Source organism: Balearica regulorum, chromosome 2, assembly GCF_011004875.1.
Source record: "Balearica regulorum gibbericeps isolate bBalReg1 chromosome 2, bBalReg1.pri, whole genome shotgun sequence".
In the NCBI taxonomy this organism is placed as follows: Eukaryota; Metazoa; Chordata; class Aves; order Gruiformes; family Gruidae; genus Balearica; species Balearica regulorum.
In genome coordinates this window covers 32,167,012-32,190,378 of record NC_046185.1, presented here as the reverse complement: position 1 = coordinate 32,190,378, position 23,367 = coordinate 32,167,012, and the positions used below count along the sequence as shown (strand labels likewise).

Below are 23,367 nucleotides of genomic sequence, written 5' to 3'. Positions count from 1 at the left end.
TCACTGAAAAAAACAAGCTTACTAGCAGTATAGATCACCTTTACAGCTGAGCAACGACTTTCTCCCAACCCCACACCTTCGCCTGGGCTCCTCACTGCAGCCTGCACACAGAGGAGCATAAACATATGGAAGTTAATCTTTTCCTCTGCCGTAAGAGTGATGTTTTAAGACAAAGCTGATCGGAGACATTACACCAGCCTCCGCTCAAAGCTGCAGAAGTGAAGGAGCCTTGCAGCACACCCAAGTCAAGCCTGGGCAATGTATTCCCTGAGGATATGAGAAGAAAGCCTACCACTTCTGAAGTTTTATCTTCCCATTTCCACTGCAGTCAGCGGGTGCAGAAACAGACCTTCCAGCTAATTAAAGAGCAGTTCCTTTAGACTGCAGACCTACATTGGCTTCTGGTGCAGACTACCTGCAGGCTTGTAACAATGAGAGTGCCGGAGCCTGGAACACAGGTTTCCGCTATTTTCCGAACCTACTGAAAAGAAGAAAATATAATGGCCCTCTGCATTTCTGACACGTGGCTGCAGCATCTGCCAGAAATAGTGTCAAGTGAACTTTGCAGAAGTCAAAGCTTTGGTCACAGATTCTAGTTAAAGCATCCAGAGCTAGAAGAGAACTGTAACACAGCTACAGTATAATATGCTCTCTATTAACCAAGCATACTAATACAAATAGCTACCGATTCGGCTTTTCAGCCTTCTCTCATGTACCTCAGCAAACAGGGACTGCCTTCTGTACAAAAGGCTCAGGCAGTAGTTGTACTAACTGGATTAGGCAAAATGACAAGTGGCATACTGGAAGAGCTGGGTGTTTTCTACCATTGCTCTTCCAACACAAAAAGAGAGAGTAAAGGTGAGGTTACCTCCTAGGACTTTTTCCCACCCCAGATAATCATTCAGTGTAACACTAGACAATGCTAGCATGCTAGAACAACTGAAAGGAGTAATTATAGGAAAAAGAACCCCTTCTGATGATCTGTTCATCCCTGCTAATGATCAGGAATACCATTTCCTGGAGTCAACACTTATATTCTTGTCATTTACCGGAAACCCCCTGCAGTTTTACCCCATATCATCCATTCAAAAAAAATTTTAGTACTCTTCCTGCATCTTTATTGTGCAAAAGTTGGTTTCACCACCTGTCCTGGTTTCAGCTGAGAGGGTTGATTTTCTTCATAGTAGCTAGTGTGGGGATATGTTTTGGATTTGTGCTGGAGACAGCATTGATAATATAGAGATGTTTTTGTTCTACGGACCTGTTGTTGAGCACTGTTTACGTGGGGCCAAGGCCTTTTCTGCTTCTTGCACTGCCCTGCCAGCGGGATGGCTGGGGGTGCACAAGAAGTTGGGAGGAGACACAGACAGGACAGGTGACCCAAACTGACCAAAGGGATATTCCATACTATATGACGTCATGCTCAGTTTATAAGGAGCTTGGGGGAAGAGGGGGGGGGGCGGCAGCATTCGGAGAGACAGCGTTTGTCTTCCCAAGTAACCGTTACGCGTAACAGAGCCCTGCTTTCCTGGAGATGGCTGAACACCTGCCTGCCCATGGGAAATGGGGAATGAATTCCTTGGTTTGCTTTGTTTGTGCGCACGGCTTTTGCTTTACCTATTAAACTGTCTTTATCTCAACCCACGAGTTTTCTCACTTTAACTCTTCCGATTCTCTCCCCCATCCCAATGGGGGGGAGTGAACGAGCGGCTGCGTGGTGCTCAGCTGCCGGCTGGGGTAAAACCACGACACCGCCCTAGAGACATCTGGATTTCCAGTCTAAGACCACTGACCTGGCCTGTCACCACTACAGACAGAAGTGTGTATGGGCCAAACTTTCCAACACATCTTCAGTGTAGTCAGAGAGACAATTACGCTGGTCCAGCCTACTGCTAGAACATACCTTTGGCTTACAAGGAAGGTTTGCAGAGTTACAAATCTGAGCCTCCACATCAAAGGCTGAATTCTGCTTTTGCTCTGGCTTATGCATAGCCCAAGCACAAGCCCAGAAGTCACCCAAGACAATTCTCTAATTTTTAGAAATATTACTGTCCTAAAGCCATTGCCAAGAGAGGGACCATGCAAGCACTCCTTACTTCAAACTACCCTCTTTGCTCAGCCTAATCTAGCTTATAGTGGCCATACTATAGCACCTCCCAAACAAGCCGCTTAAACACACCAGGCTCCTGCTCTCTTACATACAGGAGTTTGAGCAAGGAGCGATGCTCCTGTGTTCTCACCCACAAATCCTACCTGGTGATGAAGGAGCTGTCTTGCTGAACAAGCTGCTGCTTCATCACCTAGGGAAGTTTGATGGTCTTCACCATGAAGTACGAGCCAATCCACCTGTAAAGAAAAAGGACTGCAGTCCTCCCTTTCAAACCTGCTGTAGGATAACTTTTAGGCTACATGTTATCCCTAACTCATCGACTTCAGTGAAGACCAATACTCCCCTGCCAACCATAACAGTCAGTTTATCCACTTCTTCCCCAGTAGCTCCTTAGCACACCTGGGGATTCAGGGCAGAGCAAGGCAGCAATCCCCCATACCACCTAAAAGCAAACTGAAGATAGACCCTGCTAGCTGTTAGTGTGGTACATCTGGAGGAGGAACGAATTTCTCTCCAAGGGACTTTCCAAACTAAAGTGATGGCCCCAAGGAAATGAAGCAGGATGGGGATGACAGACAGCAGCCACACAGAACCAAAAAGAAAGGGTTTGCTCTGCAACAGGAAGCTTTTCGACGAGTTTAGCAGCTCTTGACAGTCTGAACATAGCTAGGCAAGCAAGGGCAGGAATCAAGATTTCTCTACACTGTGAACACAGGCTCATTATGAGGCCTTTCTAAAAGGGCCCTCCCATGACCAAAATATACCGCTGCATGGCCTTCCTCCTCCTCACTCTTCACAGTAATTCAGAGTACATACAGCTGGCTCAAGGTGGAACTGAGGCTGTTGAGCTGTACCCTGCCTGCCCCATGCAAGACATATATTTTAGAGCTGAAGCTGAAGTTTAGACTTCTGTTATGGCTTACAGTGGTTATTGTGCATGCTTGAGTATCCTTGTTCTTTGCCCTGCAATAGCAAATTCAATTGTTACAGGCATACCTTGGTTGTTACTGCCTGTACCAGCTGCAAGCCAGTACCTGAAGAGATCATGAAGCCTAAGGATGCACCTGCTCCAGAGACAAGTAGCAGTGGGGTTTTGCTCACTATGCAAGAGATTAAAACTGAAGATTTTGCTGTTCCAGAACAAGTACTCATTTGCCCTTAACAACTCAGGACAACTAAGAGGTTGGTACTTAAGTCATCTATGACATTTTAGAAGCTGGTGATTAAGACACTGGCATGAAGGTAGATAACTTCTGACAAGGAACCTCGAACCAATGACTGGTAAGCTCAACTGAATCCCATCAAGTGGCTCAGGAGGGCTTGGCAAACCTCAGCAAAGAGTTACCATCACAACTCCTACCATTAATCATGTTGTAATCTCCTCTGTTAATGTTAGAGAGTGTGCTTAAAGCTTTCCCAGGTAACTATTTAGAATCAACAGTCAGCACAGATTGTGCACATCATGAATCATAAGGGAGGGAACTTCCTGCACAGCTAGAAAAGCTGTTAAGTTTGAGCAAACACTGTTAACCAGATATTTGCGTGCCTAGACTCAGACATCATTCCTTCTTCAGATACCACCTGCTACATAGGTCTGCAGCTTCTACCTTAGCCCAAGGCTCTAGCAGCAATTTAAGTAAGGCAATATAGTATTAAAGCACTTCTACCTTGTTGGTAGCTAAGCAAGGATAAGACGTTATGGTAGCCTTGCAGAGAAGGTGTTTCCCCCACAATTAGGTCTGGCAGAACAATAGTTTGTTTATACATGAAAAAGTTATATCCCTCTTTCCCTAAAACTGCCAAACCCAGCTCAAGTATGACTGAATACCATCTCTGGGCTTTGAAGAAACTAAAATATGCATTCAGTGGTGTTTCATACAAAGAACTAAATTCAAAATGGAAAGGCTATCACTAACGTCTCAGGGTTGGAGGAATGCAGAAGCTACCTTAGGACAAGATCCAAACAATACTTTGAATAAAGCTACCTAAATAACCAACCCACAAGGTCTGCACCTAATCAAATTAGAGTTCTCTGGCTACGTAGGCACCTTCACCATCTTGGATGTCCTGCATTTGTGTCCTGTTTAAGCACAGAGATGCCAAACATGTGCACCACAGCCCATACTTTTAGCAAGCCTACCATGACTCCAGCACTTAATTCAGCAAACAAAAGAGGATGGGGGAAGACAAGGGGAAGAGTTTGTTCCCAAAGAGGGGGAACAGGCACTTGCTGTTTTGGGGGCATAGCAAAAAGATTCAGTCTCTTATTTCAAGGTTGATTGTTAAGATTCAACTGCCTGCTCAGCCTATACCTGGTTTGAATTTGCATCTTCTGCAGTTTGCTAACAGGCAAGACTGACTGGAGGCTTTCCAGTAACTGCAGCTGGGGTAAAGACTTCCAGCCAGGTCTTCCCCCACCCCCATCTTTCCCTGGTAGATCCCAATCAAGCAGCAACAGTCAGGCTCCTCCTCCCACTTCAACTGAGTTTTATAGGGCATAAGCCATTTTAAGACCTATAAAGCTACTTAAGCATCTTAAGCCAATCTAGGTTCTGTAGCATCAATTTGATCTTCAAAGCCTTACCACTTTACAGGTGAATAAAGCCTTTCAGCAGCTGATCCAAGATTAAGAGAGAAAGATGCCATGAAGCAATAGGACAGAAGCCCAAACACTAAGCAAACCTTAAATTTGTACATTTGTGCTCCTATCTCCACATTGTGCTCTCTCTCCTCCCTTGAATACTGGATACCTCTTTCAGTCCCCAAGATTTGTGCATGACATGAATGAAGCTGCACAGCTACAGCAGTTGCTGAACAGTACGAGTACAGGCTCCTGCAGCCCTGTTAGTAATGGTCAGCAGACTGTGGCTTAAGGGTTTAGGCATTTACTGTCTTCTAGCAGAGTCCAACTCGACACCGCCACACTAATCTCATTATTTCAGCCTCCCCCCCCACATGCTTTCTCTAGACTAGCTCTCCTTGATGCAGCAGCATTGTCCAGTATGGTACTACAGAAATATCTTCTCCAGCACTTTCTTAAGACTAAATGCTGCCTTCACTTACTCATATTAAAAAAAAAAACCAAACAAAAAAATAAAAAAAACCCCAACAAAACCCCAAACAAACAAAACCCTCTTAGAAGGAAGATGTATCACTCTGCAACACAAACACTTCTGAGTGTTACAGTTAAGGATTAGGGGTTGCTAGTATTGCTTTTAAACCAAAGTCTCAGCCCACAGCATTTCAGACAGCTGATGCATGTCTTAGCAAAGGCAGCAGTTCTCTCCTCCTCCCAATCCAATTATAAACTCAGACTAATTTCCTGAGATCTTGTGAGGGAGTAGATCTACGCTCTGGCATATTTTACCGCTAGACAAGCTGATACCACAGTAAGACTCTTAACCCATTCATATCAGACAGAAGTATCTGTATTTGCACAAGTTCTCTGCTACCTTTAGAAGATGTCTACTCCAGCACTTTGGAGCAACAGCTGTCACTATCAAAGGGACCTTGAAACACATTCTGCCAGGGCTGCAAATTAGTCAAACTCAAGATGCGGGGCTTGAATATTTCTGCACTGCTCTTAATCTCATTTAAAAGATAAGAGGGAGAATCCTGCAACTGTGCATGCAATGAACCAGGAGCAATTCACTAACAAACCAACTACACTGATTGGCTTATTTTTTTTCTAATATAATGCAGATAATGCATCTACCTTTAAAGTATTACGACCACTGAAGTTCCCATTATATTAATAAGTACTCTGAGATTTTACCCGACTGATGTGTCCTTGAATGACTTTTAATGCTGCTTGAGCTGAGCAAATCCTGTTAAGAGACATTTTCTCCTACTCCAAGTCAGACTAGGCCAGTAAATTAAATGAAACTGTTAGCCTACAGAGATACTGCTGTCACACAAATCAACAGACAGTCATAAAACACTAATCACTCCAAAAGTGGAGGAAGGTAAAGAAAAGAGTCAAGAAGGTTTGTTCAGAGATGACTCCCCACAAAGAGATAAAGCTTTCAAGGATTTCCAGGTCCTAGAAGAACGTGAGCATATCTCCTTTCATCAGATCCGACTTCGGACACAAGACATCACTTTTCGCCTCTGGGTTACACTATAGGCAATCTATATTTGCTTTTTTACAACCTATACCAGTTCAGATCATAAAAGTACTAATCTCTCAAGATTTCCATCCATGCATCATCTAGTTGTGTCACACTCCATTCCACACAAAGGTAAGTTTTCCTAAACATCAGCATGCTCAGATAAGCTGATCTCCAGGTTCCTCACTTGTATTTCACTGCAAAGCAAGTAGAGCAAGTTATACTTCAGTAAAATAAATGGTTTATGAGAGCAGACAAAACTGGAAAGACGTATCTAGATGTACGCAAAGTCAGGCAGACATTTTTCCTGATTCTAGTACAGCTGACGTGATGGCAACTACAGGGGAGGGAGGAAATGCAGTAGGTTTGAAGGATGTGTCTTGAAGGAAATTGAACATCAGTACTAAAAGTTGGGGGGGAGGAAAGAAAGGAAGGGGGTTTTGTTAAGGTTTTTTTTGTTTGGTTTTATGTGAGTTTGACTGTTCTGGGTTTTGTTTTTTTAAAGAAAGCACATCTCCACTGCTTTTAGTGAGCAGCTGGTCCAGAACTGCACTGCAGTTTCTACAAGTTGCTTCCTCACAGTATTTAACCCAAAACCAAACATCACTGCAAACCGTAAGAATAAAGCTTTGCACTGCTAAGTGAAGTCTAAGTTTAGGATCATTCCCTATTGCACAAGCTAACCCATCACACACCCCATTTCACAACTGTAAACATCAAACAAAACATATACATATTTTCATAGCCGCTCTAAGTACTGGTCATGCTCCAGTCCAAGTTTAATGGATAAGTTCTGTTCAATGGATTAGCCTGGTAAACTTTTCAAACTTTGTGCTTAAGGATTGGTCTAGCTGTTACCCAGCAGGTTACTGTTACATCAGGTTTGGCACATCATAGCTCGGCCATCAGCACAGAAACCCCTCAGAATAATTCAGAGCTTAAATAGCTATTAATAATGTAATCCACAATTTTTCATCCTGCATTGCCAGATAAAAACTGGATCAGGATACTGAAGAGGGAAAAGTCCAAGCACTGACTTGCACACTGCTTGTTCCTAGTTGTCAGTCCCCAAGTGTGCACTTCAGCTAGGGAGCTGTGACATGGCATTATTATTAAGGACCCACCACACCCCTCAGAAATGCTGCTGCCACCACCTTGCATGAAGGGGAAACAAGACCTCTCCATGACATTGCCTTGGAATAGGCATACTACCAAACTTTGCTTGCTTTGTCCTTGACTTAACAGTTCTTCCTCCCAAAGAGCTTAAAAAGTCTTCTCAGCTCCTCTTGATGACACACAGAGGTCTACCTTTGACTTCTGTATCCTTCTTCCATATTTTCACTTTCTCAGAAGATGCTTCTTGAATAGCAAACTACTTTTCATTGGGAATGGGAGGGAAGTACGTTTCTGTAATTCACCAAGGTGAAGTTTGCTCTTTGATTGTAAATAAGAAACAGAAGCATATTAAAGACTTCACGTACCAGTGTGCTAGAACAGAATTAAAGATGACTGTAAATTTATTGCAGTAAAGATCTCGCTTTTGCCATTTACTGCAAAAACACTCCCTCACCACTGCAGGAATCACTCAAGAAGTTGCTCTGCAGATTCCACTGACACTCGAGTTGCTTTCCTTCTTACACAATCTCCAAAAATCTTTCATACCAAAAAACCTGCTCAATGACAAGCATGCAAGCCAACCAAAATAATTCAGTTTCAGAACATTAATTCCAACAGTTTTCACTTGCTACTGTTTAAAAATATGCAGAAACTAATTCTCTCTGCTGGTTTTGTCAACTACAGCACTCATCTGCAGTCCACACAGAAAGGTATCAAAGCAGGATGGCCCAAATACTCTTCAAGGGTGGCATAAGTTTCCCAATTAAAGATTCAGACAGTGTCTGCAATTTATCATAGAATGGTTTGGGTTCAAAGTGACCTTTAAAGGTCATCTAGTCCAACCCCCCCTGCCATGGGCAGGGACATCTCCAACTAGATCAGGTTGCTCAGAGCCCCATCCAACCTGGCCTTGAATGTTTCCAGCGATGAGGCATCTACCCACTCTCTGAGCAACCTGTTCCAGTGTTTCATCAACCTCATTGTAAAAAATGTCTTCCTTAGATCTAGTCTAAATCTACTCTCTTTTAGTTTAAAGCCATTACCCTTTGTCCTGTGACAAGTCCTATTAAAAAGTCTCTCCCTATCTTTCTTACAAGCCCCCTTTAAGTATTGAAAGGCTGCAATAAGGTCTCCCCAGAGCCTTCTCTTCTCCCGGCTGAACAACCTCAACTCTCTCAGCCTGTCCTCATAGCAGAGGTGCCCCAGCCCTTCGATCATCTTCGTGGCCCTCCTCTGGACTCGCTCCAACAGCTCCATGTCTTTCTTGTACTGGGGCCCCCAGAGCTGGATGCAGTACTCCAGGTGGGGTCTCACAGAGCAGAGGGGCAGCATCACCTGCCTTGACCTGCTGGTCACGCTGCTTTTGATGCAGCCCAGGATACAGTCGACTTTCTGGGCTGTGAGTGCGCATTGCCGGGTCATGTTGAGCTTCTCATCAACCAGTACTCCCCCCAAAGTCCTTCTCCACAGGGCTGCTCTCAATCCCTTCATCCCCCAGCCTGTACTGATACCAGGGGCTGCCCCAACCCAGAACAATTTGCAGGAACAAATTATACACTTAACAGTGTAAACAACCTGTAGCTCAGAAGCTGGTGTTCTGAGCAATGTACCCAGAAAGGTGCATTATGCAAAAGGCTCACCTACCGTCCCAGCCATGCTCTCAGAGCACCAACTGCCTTTCCTGCAGGACTGCTAGACTGTCAAAACCAAGTCTTCACAACCATGATTCATGGGGAAGCATACTGAACAAGTACCCCCATACATATTCCAACAAAGCCATTAAACTCCTGCTTCTTTACAGAAGCGCTCTGTACTGCCTAAGCAGCAGGCAGTTTGTGCGGCACTGTGCACAGCAGCAGTGTCCTGCAATGTGTGCAGTGCCTCTCTGGCAGTTGCTACATGCCTAGTGAGCTTCTGGTTTTTTCCTCCCTTGATATGAAACACAACTAAACAAATTTATATTGAACGGCAGCACTGATTGCTGGAACTGAGTAGTAAAGGACGCACTTGTAGACATTCTTCTCTGAAGAAATTAACTGTTGAAGACAATGTAATCCAAAACTGAATTCTGACCCTAACATTAAGTTAGCAGAGATTCCTCCAGAAAAGAAAAAACATAGTTGACTGAGTATTTAAAGATTATCATGAAGGGCAGGAAAGCAGGACTTGTTCGCATCTAGAAATCAAGATCTTATTCAAAAAGAAACATTCGGCCACTGCATTTTACTTTTCCAACGGAGTTTACTACTACCTACTTATTGTCTACACTCATTCTGCTAGACTGAGTAAAGCAAGGCACTGAACCCAGAAAGGACCATTATCTAGACTGATCTGCAGTCCTGGCAGAGCATCAAGTTCAGTATACAAAGCTCAAGTGCCAGTTCACAAGATACAGACAAGTCTCACTGCTGTGCCTCAGCATTTGCTAGAAATGCATTAAGAAATGCACGTACATTTTAAAAAAAGCTAGTATTTAAGACTGATTCCTAGAAGCAGTTATTTAAATGGGAGCAGGAACTGCTTATTCCTTCCTCAGAGTCTTCAGATGAGGAGGTTTAAAGGGAGTTTCAGTTAAGGATTCATTTATTGCAGAAAACAACAGTAAAGCTTTAAAGTTTTCCCCTCCTTCCAAATTAGAGCACTTAAATCATGCTACAGTAGTAGCCAGCTAGAAGCTGCAGTAGAGTTTTTAGCAGTTAAGCTACATAAATTAAAGGCCAACTTCTGTGGAGCACAGGAACCTCCCGTCCCCCCCCGCCATCTTTAACTTAGGTTTGGGGTGTGTATCCCCAGCCTAAGCTTGAGGCTGAGGTCCCTGTGCACCCTGGAGCGAGAGCTGGTGGGGAAGATAACGTGCAGGTGTCCAAATATGGCCTGAGACCCTGGAGAAGTAGGGAGCCAGACCCATGCTGTGCTCAGTCTTGCTCAGTAAGATCAGGGATGAGCAATTGCTTGGCAGGCAGCAGCACAACCCCAGCTTGCCATTTCAGACACATCACCTGGCCTTCTTCAGATGTCCAGAGAGTTATCTCTTTGGGATCCTCTGCAGTAACTTCTGCTTCCTGCTGCTTCAAGTGACTCCAGAGGTGGTGACGGACCACATGGCAATGCTCTGGATACAGCAGGCGGGTGCATCCGGGACACATCACGTGCTCGAGGGTCCATACGCTACCTACTCGGGGCACTACAGCTGCGTGGCACCTGAAGAGTCTGCCTAGGCAAGTGGACACAAAGGGCTGTCACAACCCACAGGACAAGAAGGTAAAACAAATACCTGCCATGCAGACACCAGAGCCAACCTGGGAGAAATGAAAGATAAGAATTCACTGCAGGTCTATCCTTTTACTCAAGATCAAATCCCCTTTGAAGAAAAGTGGGGTCTGCTACAGGCCACCTGACCAGGGGGACTGAGCAGATGAAGCCCTCTATAGGCAGATAGGAGCAGCCTCATGTTCACAAGCCCTGGTCCTCATGGGGGACTTCAACCACCCTGACATCTGTTGGAAGGACAACACAGCAGAGTGCAAGCAATCCAGGAAGTTCCTGGAATGTGTCGATGACAACTTTCTCCTCCAAGTGATAGAGGAGCCCACAAGGAGAGGTGCCATGCTGGACCTTATTCTCACCAACAAAGATGGCCTAGTAGGGGATGTCAAGCTCAAGGGCAGCCTTGGCTACAGTGACCATGAAATGGTGGAATTCAGGATCCTCAGGGCAGCGAGGAGGGCACACAGCAAACTCACTACCCTGGGCTCCAGGAGAGCAGACTTGGCCTCCTCAGAGATCTGCTTGGTAGAATACCATGGGGCAAAGCCCTGGAAGGAAGAGGGGCCCAGGACAGCTGGCTAATATTCAAGGGTCACCTCCTCCAAGCTCAGGAGCGATGCATCCCAACAAAGAGGAAGTCAAGCAAAAACACCAAGAGGCCCCCATGGATGAACAAGGAGCTCCTGGACAAAGTCAAACAAAAAAAGGAAGCCTGCAGAGGGTGGAAGCAAGGGCAGGTAGCCTGGGAGAAATACAGAGAAACTGTCCGAGCAGCCAGGGATCAGGTTAGGAAAGCCAAAGCCCTGATAGAAATTAGTCTGGCCAGGGATCTCAAGGACAACAAGAAAAGCTTCTATAGGTATGTTAGTGAGAAAAGGAGGACGAGGGAAAATGCGGGTGACCTGGTTACCCAGGATATGGAGAAGGCTGAGGTACTCAATGACTTCTTGGCCTCAGTCTTCACTGGCAAGTGCTTGAGCCACACCGCCCAGGTCACAGAAGGCAGGGACTGGGAGAATGCAGAACCGCCCGCTGTAGGAGAAGATCAGGTTCGAGAATATCTAAGGAACCTGAAGGTGCACAAGTCCATAGGACCTGATGAGTTGCATCCGTGGATCTTGAGGGAACTGGCGGATGAAGCAGCCAGGCCACTCTCCATCATATTTGAGAAGTCCTGGCAGTCTGGTGAAGTTCCCACCAACTGGAAAAGGGGAAACATACCACCCATCTTTAAGAAGGGAAAAAAGGAAGACCCAGGGAACTACAGGCCGGTCAGTCTCACCTCCGTGCCTGGCAAGATTATGCGTGGCAAGGTTTTGGTAGCCAGGGGGCTACAGGGTTGGCTTCTGTGAGAAGCTGCGAGAAGCTTCCCCTCTGTCTGATAGAGCCAATGCCAGCCGGCTCCAAGACGGACCCGCCGCTGGCCAAGGCCAAGCCAATCAGCGCCTCTGGGATAACATATTTAAGAAAGAGAAAAACACTTAGAGAGAGCTTTTGCAGCCAGAGAGAGGAGTGAGAAGATGTAAGAACATCTGCAGACACCAAGGTCAGTGCAGAAGGAGGGGGAGGAGGTGCTCCAGGCGCCGGAGCAAGATTCCCCTGCAGCCCGTGGTGAAGACCATGGTGAAGCAGGCTGTCCCCCTGCAGCCCATGGAGGGAGGATGAGGGGGTGTAGAGATTCCACCTGCAGCCCGTGGAGGACCCCACGCCGGAGCAGGTGGAGACACCTGAAGGAGGCTGTGACCCCGTGGGAAGCCCGCGCTGGAGCAAGCTCCTGGCAGGACCTGTGGCCCCATGGAGAGAGGAGCCCACGCCAGAGCAGGTTTGCTGGCAGGACTTGTGACCCCGAGGGGGACCCCACGCTGGAGCAGTTTGCTCCTGAAGGTCTGCACCCCGTGGGAGAGACCCATGCTGGAGCAGTTCATGAAGGACTGTAGCCCGTGGGAAGGACTGACGTTGGAGAAGGTTGTGAAGGACTGTCTCCCGTGAGAGGGACCCCACGCTGGAGCGGGGGAACAATGAGAGGAGTCCTCCCCCTGAGGGTGAAGAAGCGGCAGAAACACCGTGTGATGAACTGACCGTAACCCCCACTCCCCGTCCCCCTGTGCCGCTGAGGGGGGCGGAGGTTGAAGCCGGGAGTGAAGTTGAGCCCGGGAAGATGGGAGGGGTGGGGGGAGGTGTTTTAAGATTTGATTTCATTTCTCATTCCTCTACTCTGTTTTGCTTGGTAATAAATAAGATGAATTCCCTCTCTAAGTTCGGTCTGTTTTGCTTGTGATGATAATTAGAGAATGATCTCTCCCTGTCCTTATCTCGACCCACAAGCTTTTCGTTGTACCTTTTCTCCCCTGTCTAATGAAAAAGGGGAGTGATAGAGCGGCTCTGGTGGGCACCTGGCCCTCAGTCAGGGTCAACCCACCACACAGACCCTCCTGGAGACTATGCTCAGGCACATGGAAAACAAGGAGGTGATTGGTGACAGCCAACACGGCTTCACTAAGGGCAAATCATGCCTGACAAATTTGGTGGCCTTCTATGATGGGGTTACAGTGTCGGTGGATAAGGGAAGGGCAACTGACGTCATCTACCTGGGCTTGTGCAAGGCATTTGACACTGTCCCGCACGACACCTTGTGTCTAAATTGGAGAGACATGGATTCGATGGATGGACCACTCAGTGGATAAGGAATTGGCTGGATGGTCACACTCAAAGAGTTGTGGTCAATGGCTCCATGTCCAAGTGGAGAACAGTGACGAGTGGCGTTCCTCAGGGGTCGGTACTGGGACTGGCACTGTTCAACGTCTTTGTCAGCAACATGGACAGTGGGAACGAGTGCACCCTCAGCAAGTTTGCCGACAACACCAAGCTGTGTGGTACCATGGACATGCTGGAGGGAAGGGATGCCATCCAGAGGGACCTTGACAGGCTGGAGAGGTGGGCCCGTGCGAACCTCATGAAGTTCAACAAGGCCAAGTGCAAGGTCCTGCACGTGGGTCTGCACAATCCCAAGCACAACTACAGGCTGGGCGAGGAATGGATTGAAAGCAGCCCCGAGGAGAAGGACTTGGGGGTATTGATTGATGAGAAGCTCAACATGAGCCGGCAATGTGCGCTTGCAGCCCAGAAAGGCAACCGTGTCCTGGGCCGCATCCAAAGATGCGTGACCAGCAGGTCGAGGGAGGTGATCCTGCCCCTCTACTCCGCTCTTGCGAGACCCCACCTGGAGTACTGCATCCAGCTCTGGGGGCCCCAGTACAGGAGAGACATGGAGCTGTTGGAGCAAGTCCAGAGGAGGGCCACGAAGCTGATCGGAGGGCTGGAGCACCTCTCCTATGGGGGCAGGCTGAGAGAGTTGGGATTGTTCAGCCTGGAGAAAAGGCGGCTCCAGGGAGATCTAATTGCGGCTTACCAGTACCTGAAGGGGCCTACAGGAAAGATGGTGAGGGACTGTTTATGAGGGAGTGTAGTGACAGGACAAGGGGGAATGGGTTTAAGCTGAAGGAGGGTCGATTTGGATTAGATGTTAGAAAGAAATTCTTTATTGTTACGAGTGGTGAGGCACTGAACAAGTTGCCCAGAGAGGTTGTGGGGCCCCATCCCTGGAAGTGTTTAAGACCAGGGTGGATGAGGCTTTGGGCAACATGGTCTAGCGGAGGGTGTCCCTGCCCATGGCAGGGGGGTTGGAACTAGATGGTCTTTGAGGTCCCTTCCAACCCAAACCATTCTATTAAAAAAAAAAAAAAAAAAAAAAGGCTTGTTGAGGAGAAGAAACAGCATGAATGCTACTCTTAAGAGCTCATGGCTCCAAGTAAAGCACACTGCAGTAAAATGGCCTGTTCTCCTTCTAACAAGACAGTGACATTGGGCAACAGGGAAGTCAATATTTAAATAAGGCTCCTTCCCCATCACAAGCAGTAGGCTGGTACTACTCCTGATGCTACTCACCCCTGAATGTGCCTCAGCTGCTCAGCAAGCCTCTTCAGGAACTGCCTAGCACAGATGTGAGTGGTGCTATGGAAACAGCATGCAGCAGTGTGTGATCCACTCATGCGGACTGAAGCCTGACTATGTTCAGGCATAAAACTAAGCTTTGCAAACAGTACTCAAAGCGCACAGAAGAGTCAGCAGGTTAGTTAAAAATAGTGATTGGTTTGGGGGCTTCTGCTCTGCCTTCGGCCTGCTTCTCGAGACCCCTCAGATGTAGGGAAAACACTTTTGAGCTGTGTTGAAGGGATTTGTCTTCTACAGAACACAGCAACTAGAGAGCAAGACGCACTTCAGCCAGTGTGAGCTGTGCCCATTTCATACCCCCGACTCCTCTCTTGGGTTTGAAGTACTGGTTCCTACTTACACGACAGCTTCTTTAAAGATGCTTACAGGCAAGTCCTTGTACAGCTCCACTCCTGGGAGCCTGCGTGAGAAAAAGCAGGGGACATACCAGGACCCTAGCCTATTCTGCAGGGCCTACAGGGGACCAGAAAATGCAACCTTAGAGAAACAGCCTTCTTCAAAGGCAGCCCTTTGGCCAGAGGCTGCAGATGTCCACTATTATACGAGTGTTCCCAGGGACCGGACTGCTGTAGAGCGCTGCAATGAACATCTGACAGTGATGACTCAAGTGGAAACATCGAGGGGGTTCTTTTAAATTCTGCTATCCTGATCAAGTTTATCAAGACTTTCTAATGCCACGATGTGATACATGTTTAGGCAGAAAACAGTCAAAGAGAGAGGGATGAGTAGTATTGCTTTTTGTTCATCTTAGGAATACAGCTAGTGGTTTAATTAAAGTACTTTAGAAAAAAGTAAACAAAGCAAAACAGACATGAGCAACATCCCCAGTAGTCACAGCTGAAACACGCAGTTTTGCCATGCTAAAGAGCAGGTAAGAAGCATTACTTACAAAGCTTCTTGTTCAATATTTTTGAGGTTTTTCTCATGAACCGAGATCACTGCCTAGTGTCGGCTCTGATCCTAGCAACACACACAGAGGAAGCACCTGACTGAAAACACCAACTCCGGCCCAGGTTGCCTCCCTTAACACATCTTCTCATTTATATCCTGGGCTTAGGGGGCTCTAATGAAACTCCACTTCCCTCTAGCTGCTAGAGAAGGGAAAGCAAAACAGGAAAAAACCTGCTGTTCTGCCTCTCCTAGCCTCTCCCGCCACCCCCAGCAAGCTGCAGCTGTTCACTAGTCTCTGTTACCCAATGACACCACCATATTGCCATTGCTAGTAACAGGCCGTAAGCTTTGAATTGTGTTTGCAAGGCCTCAGGACTAGACTTGTCAGGCTTGCTCTGCCTGAACTCTTCTTGATTTGCCTGCAGCTTTGTTTTACTTGGTGTATCTCAAAGTAGAGACATGGGATGTGACAGTACAGGCACAGTATAGTAAGTAATAGGGTACAGGGTTGATGCTGGAGGCCCCATGGCTGTAAGAAAGTCATCAATCACCAATAGAGATCCGCAGCTGGACAAAACTACTTTAGAGGTAACAAAGACAGCAAAGACAGTAATATCTAACATACAGCCAAATCTATTATATAAAAGTGCCTTTTGTGTAACATGGAGCTTGCAGAACAATGAAAGAAAGAGCAAATGTGTAAAAAGCAAACATAACAGAAGGACCGCCGTGGATCTTACAGTGAGGAAAAAGCAGCCATCAACATCCTATTCCTCCCAGCAAAGGGGTCACAATACTGATAACTTGCTATAATACCCCTGCCACCACCAAAATGACACTATCAGCCTCAGGAGCCAGGGGAAGGACGAGAATAACACCACGAAAAGGTAAAGAAACTAAGTGCACGTTTTACCTTTATTATTACTAAGACTTCACCTGCATAAATAGTCTTTGTCTTTAGTAAGATCTAAACTAATAATCATTCTTGAATTCACTTACACTAACCTCATTTTTTATATATATATTCAATTACACTAATGTTATTTTATACATATGTATATAGACACATACACACAAAGCATGCTTCCTCTTTGCCTATGAGGTTTTTAAGCATAGCACACATTCATTGTGCTGCTGGTAGGCTACAAGCAGGAGAGGGGCAGTTCATAAGCCTGTCACTCCGAACCGCGTGGCACAGCATGTTCTTACAGTCCGAGGACACTTACTGCTCTGCTCTCACACTCTGCAATAGAGAAGTCAGCTTGCAAAACAGGAAAGCTGCCTCTTTCAGTGACAGCATTCACACCACAATAGTAGTGCTGGTTTCTCGCTAGATAGCATCAATCCACCCCTTTCTGTTCAGTAGCAGCTAATAGCACAATGAGCATTTTTCAGCACACCAGCATTTGATGGCAGCCAGCGTACTCTCCACTGCGCTGCCCGCCCCCCCAGGGGCAACTGGCTGCAGACCCATGCAGATGATTACCACCACTTGTAGCTGCAATATGGAAAAATCCATACAGCTGCCTACACCTCTGCCAGAGGTAAGTGTTTTCATAGCAGGGTAACTATATTCAACATGTTACCCTAGCTCATGGTGTAACTCTGCCAAACTGCGAAAGCCAACACACAGCTACGCGTTCTTTCAGCTCCCTTAGGCAGGGGCAGGGGAGAAGTAGGAAAAGGAGCAAGAGGAAATGGCAGGAGTGACACTGAACCTTCAGGAAAGATCCAGATTAGAAAGGTATAGGTAGCTGGTCTGTTACTGCAGCCCTTTTCAAGAAGGAAGGCTTGTGATTGAGGGCCTACCCTCCAATACAAGGTTTCTGAGGGAAGGCTCCCAGTCCCTCTGGCTAATACACACCTAAATATGAGGGACTTTGAAGCTGCTCGCTACCTTTAACAGGAGAGAAAGCTGTCCCTCTGGAGTCTTAAACTGAAGCTGACACAGACTGACAGTTTTGGCTGAACAAGAGCATTTCAATTTAGTGCTTAATCTTGCTTAATGCTTACTTTCCCTTTCAGTCACCCTTTGTTTGACATTTTTCTGCTTACTCACTGCAGGATATTAAAAGGACAAGGGTAAACACTTCCTTTCCTCCATATAGCAAATCTTAAATCAGAAGTGCCCATATTACCAAGAGGCACATGGAAAAGACAAGGGGTAATGGGTGCAAGCCACTCCTGAGGAGATTCCAATTAGACTCTCGAGGAAAGTTTTTCACAATGAGAACAATCAGTCATTTGAATAACCTCCCCAGTAAAGTGGTGGATTCCCCAACACTAGACACTTTTAAGATTCGGCTGGACAGGGTGCTGGACCATCTTGTCTAGTTGGTGCTTTTGTCTAGACAGAGTTTTTGCCAAGAACGGTTGGACCAGATGATGATCCTTGAGGTCCCTTCCAACCTGGTGTTCTATAACACAAAGATTCTGGTGGAGGCAACAGCAGGGTCATCATCATCCTACCTGGTTTTCTTTTCAAAAAAAAAATGAAAACCCCCATGCCAATGAGATGCCTGCTGCACAGGGTTCAGCAACCAACACTGTTGTTCTTTCCTATTAAACAAATAATGGAATTGTTTGGGTATTTTTCTTTTGAAAGCTGGTCAAGAAAACATTAGCTTTCAAGAAGACTCCCTGCACTGTATCTGCTGCCATGGAAACATCACTTTTCGAAGAGATACGGCCGATATCCTCCCTTACCTGCAGTAATGTCCAGCACTCTCAGGAAACAGCAACCCACAAACAACTCACTGATTTTATGTGGCAAATCTAGTCCCTTGACTTCACACAAGACTTCTCTGTACTGGCTGAGGGGCTCCCTCTGCATGAAAATTGTCTGGACTCCTTCCTGCTAACAGTTGTGAAGGAAGACCACAAAGCCTACCCAGCACCCTAGCATTTATAACACTCAGGGCAGCCAAAGCAGCTTTTCCCAGCAGGGTCAGTGCATGACAGAAAGCATCAGAAGCCCCAACACCTGTTTCCCTCCCACCCAGCTCCTCCCAGGACCATGCTGAGATCTGGCTCACGAAGCAGAGGCTGTTAGTCAAGGGCTACTGTATTTAGCAGCTGTAGAAGAAAAGGGAAAAAAAATGCATGTACAAGATAATGAATACAAATAACATTCCCAAGGCAGACTAGTGCAGTACATGATTGCCAGCCCCTGCAGATGAAAGGGGCACGCTCAGAAGTCTTCAGGCACAGCTGAAAGCAGCTCAATAGCACTCATGCCCAGGCCAGCTTTAGGAGAGGTGTTAACATACGGCAGCCAACTTCAGCCATAAAAATCAGCTGTTCCCACTTCACCCACAAAGCACCCATATCAAGCAGAGCAAGGCGCCTGCCCAGACTGCGCCAGCGCAGTTCCTAAACTGGAGCCAAGTCGCAGTGCTTTGCTTTGAGCCAGCAAGGTCAGACCGAGCCTCCGAGGTCTCCCGTTGCTTAGATGGATGTTTGCAGTGGGAGAAAGGGGAGCCCATGGGCTGTTTCACAGGGCTTCAAAGCATGGTAAACTGGAACAAACAGGACTTGCATCAATTCCATGTCATTGGGATTTTAAAAGCCCTGAGCAGTTACAGCTTGGCCTTGCTGGAGGATCAAAGGAAGCAGATCCTTAGCTAAGCTTTCCCTACCCAAAAAGGCTTTACTCTGGCTGGGTGAAGGATTGTCTTGACTGTATGTGACAGCGCTGGTTATAGCGAACAGGGACATAAGATACACGCATACCACAAGCAACAGACTCTTTCCACTGTTGGAGAGGCTCCTTCCTCCACCTCTTCCTGAAGCGGATGCAAGCATGAATAAAGAGTTCCAGTTACCCTTCAATGCCCAAGTGTTGGAGAGGGCAGGAGCAGCTGACACTGCTCCAGCCTCCGACCATCCACCCCATGCCAACTAAGGGCAGCTGCTTGTGCATCAGCTGCTCCAGCATCCCTCCAATACAGTGCACTGATCCCCTGCATTTCAATACCTCATTCGTGCACCAGCTGAGGGGGGAGGATAGCAATGCCATTAAATAACTTGCATAACACCACCCTGTCAAGTCAGGGCCCTCAGCCTGAGTCAGAAAGATTAGATTCCCCCCTCTGAGTTTTTCATGCAAGAGAAAGGAAGACTTGCTGCTGTCCAAGGGACCTACTGATGTAACCATTCTGCTATTTTTTTCCCTCTTTTCATCTTCAAGTCACTGCTGCAGACAGTTCTAGTGAAATAATTCTTCCTTTGCAGTTCCGACAACAGCTGTCCACTCTTATTTACTTACAAGTGTTTGATTTCACAATTGCACATCAAGGAAAAAAATAATTCCTACCTACAGTACTGCAAGTACATAGTGATAAAGAAAACAAATAAAGCAGCAGAAGAAGGTGCAGCTTCGACCATTAGGACAATGGGGGAAATCTTGTCCTACTGCCAGCAACAAGTTCTTTCTGCACAAAATGAACATTAAAGTCCATTTTGTCAGCCTCAGAAATGCAAGTCAAGGCTCTAAGAAAATGAAGGCTCATATATTCTCTCAAGAAATCACCTATAGTGTTTTGGGACTCCTAAGTCCCACAAAGCCAGAAGACTTTGAAAGACACCAGGTTATGTAAGCGAAGAGCTGCTGAAGCATAAGAGGAAGCCTCTAAACACAACACCAGCGATGCAGTATTACTAAATAACTGTTTGTGCCATGCTGCACATCTTCACAAGATAGCTCAGTGGCATGGCCTCCTCGCTCGGGGCACATCAGTACATTGCTTCTACTGTTGGGGCAGCTTCATCCTTAATTTTCCAGTGGTGAACCGTACCAGCACTAACAGTAACAGCAGCAAGCCACAGAGAGACTCTTTTTGCAATTAAAACGAGGTACACGATTTTTTGGGGGGAGGAGAGGGCGAAGCATCAGAATCTTTGTGAAAACACAATTGCAGTTATTAGTCTACCCAGTGAAAGACCAGATATTTGTTCATAGCAACTTAACACAAAGCAATAGAACAAGGGACTCCTCAGGAGAATATTAAATCCATTTGGCTTGAGCAGACACGACTGCTTTGGTGCTTGTCATCACAGAGGAAGAGACCTCAAGCGCTTGCAGCTCAAGCTTTCCAGAGCAGTTGGAGTACACTGAGCACCACGTAGAGGCATACAGCCAGCCAAACATGCCTTTGCTGACAACAAGGACATTCCAAGTGAAAAGTTGCTCCATGTTTCTGATGCTGCTTATGATAGGCTGTTTAAGGGCTGTGGCCATACCTGACCTCTCAAGAGAGGGAAGACTTAAACATGTTATACACCTGGAGTATTAACCTTGTCTAGTTTGGCTAGAGTCTTAACTATAACCTAGCTTTTCTTCCTGCCTCCTAACTTTCACTAGCTGAGAAAGCTGTCATCATAACAACAAAAAGTGCAACCTCTGACTCACACTTTTAAACAAATTAATTTCTGGTTAGAGGAGGCAATCCAGGATGTTTAAGCCAGCTCCAAAACAGGACCTGGCAGCCTGGATTTTAGCCAAGTAGGTGGCTTCGGTGAGTAATACCATATCATCAAGCACTATTTCCAATGCAAGCACTCCACTTTGCATGGGAAATGTGTCTTTGAAGGCTAACTAGTAGGGTATTAGAAGCCATTAATTGAACAGGCACAAGTGTGTTGGCTATTCCAGATTTTCCCACTATACCTGCAGGTCTTCACCTCACCCAAAAGAGAAAATAGCATAACCACCTCCAAAAAGAAGGCAGAGGAAGGTGTTGCACCATGTTTGCTCTGTAACAGTCACTTTCGTCACACTAGATACACTATTCTGATATACAACCTGAGGTACGGTACCCTTTTCATACAAAGCAGTATTTATACAAAATTGAGTTCAACAGCAAAACAAGCCTCTAGAAAGCATGAGCATTGTCACTAAAGCTTTTCAAGAGATCACAGTATTTTACTCTCCTTCTCCATTAGAAGTTGTTCAAGACCCTGCAGTTGCAATACAGGTGTTTGCCTTTTAATAGGCTCAAACACAAAGAAAAAACTGCAGGACAAATACTGAAAATCTGTGTTAATGTTCCTGCAATTGGAATTAAAATCCTGATCGAACTGACAATTGTGCTGCTTTCTGGCTGAATAGTTCTGTTTGTCAGTCCCCAAGAACAGGGTTTGGTAGTTTGGTTTTTTTGTTTGTTTGGGGGGGTGGGGTGTTAATTGATATATATTGAAGATAGACACAGGACTTCAAAATGGTTGAAGGAACCTTCCTGAGGAGGTTCAGCCCCTCACCAGATTATCTTCTGCTCCAGCAAAGATAACTTATCCTTTTCTCTATATACTGAGAAACTCAGAAGTCATTGCTAATTGTAGAAGTGTACTACAGCAGCTTCAAAACAACCGAGAGCACTGACAGATCAAGGTTGGGGCCTGAACCAGCTCACTAGGCAAAGCAGAGAGCTTGACTGCACAGAGTCAAGGGTTACAGTCCCAGCGCCTTGAGTGCCTTCAACACAAGTGAACCGCTTTCTACCATCCAGAGCATGCTCAGCAGGAAAATGCTGAATGAAATCAGCCCCAGGGTGCAGACACTGAGCTGGGCCAAGCAGCCCTACCAGCTTACTCAAAGTCATCTTGTTGACCCTGGCCTGCCTTACTTCAACCAGCAGAATGCAACTGGTTCAGTACTACACCATGTAAAAGGTTCCAACTGATACATGGATCAGTATGATACATGTAATACACCTTTGTGGGAGAAGCTTTTATAGCAAGAGATCCTGCTTTGCTTGCATTCAGGTCAGCCCTCATCAAGACACCAACTACTCTCTTGGGCAGCAGTTCCAAAGTTGGGGTTTTTTTGTTTTAAATAAACCACGAAGTTTTAGGGTGAGCATTGCAATCACAGCAGCTAGAAAAACAGCCTTCCCCAGGCAAAACATACGCTGGTGAAGTGCCATCGCCTTCCGCAGCCGACAGAGCCTGGCGGGCGACCGCCCAAAGGTGCCACCTCTGCTACCGCTCAGGAGCCGAGGAGCGGCTGCCAAAATGGAGCTGCCAGCTGCTGAGCAGCCCTGGGATGGAGAGAATTTAGAGGGAATCAAGAGTACAAACAGTGCTGGTTAACCAAAAGTTACACACTCGTAAAATGGAAGCGCTCTACTTTTACTGCTGGGTGAAACCAGAAAGTTTGTCCCCCCCCCCGTAACCCCGGTGGGAAGGCCAGGTTTTACTGCCTGTGCCCGCCGCCCGGGGAGTGGTGGCACCCACTGCGGGGAGGGCGGGGAGGCCGCCCCGGGCGACGCCGTCCGCCCCGCCGCGACGCCGGCACCCGCCTCCTGGTTCCGCATTTACTGAGCTGACGGACGGCGCGACGGGAGGCGCAGCCTGGCGACCGGCCGGGGGGACCCTCTCCCGCCCCGGGCTCCAGCGGAGCTACCTCAGCTGGGGGCGCTGAGCTCTCGGAGTGGGCCCCCTCACGCCCGCCACGGGAGTTACTTCGTGTGGGGATTTCCCCACACACACCCAACCCAGCCCCGAGGATGCAGAGGGGGACACGGGGTGCGCCAAGCCGGGCCGGCCACGGGCTGGTAGGGCCGGGCAGAGCAAAGTCCGGGCCGGGCGTGCCGGCGGCGGAAGAGCTGCGAGAAGAATCGCCGTCCTCCCTCCGCACGGCAGCGCCAGGCACCGCCACCCGCCGCGCGGGGCCGCCTGAAGCGATGCAAAGCACGGCACAGCAGCAGCCCCCAACACCCTACCTTGATCCCTCGGGGGCTCCATGGCGGCCCCGACACCGGTCCCGGCTCCGCTCGGCTCGGCTCGTCAACCGCCACCTCCCCCCGCCGGCTGCTGGTTGGCAGCGGAGGCACCGCCCGCGCCCGCGGGGGTGGGGCCGCCGCA

The 23,367-nt window shown here is 47.3% G+C and overlaps 1 protein-coding gene across 2 annotated transcripts in view; it reads right to left on the bottom strand.

Annotated features, from left to right (window-relative positions):
* TPD52 (tumor protein D52) overlaps nt 1-23,367 on the bottom strand; it is a 136,101-nt gene extending 112,734 nt beyond the window's left edge. For both annotated transcript variants that reach the window (XM_075743835.1, XM_075743836.1), the window contains exon 1: nt 23,226-23,367. In XM_075743835.1, coding sequence (XP_075599950.1) covers nt 23,226-23,247 — 22 coding nt within the window. In that variant the 5' untranslated portion in view covers nt 23,248-23,367. The remainder of the gene's footprint in view (nt 1-23,225) is intronic.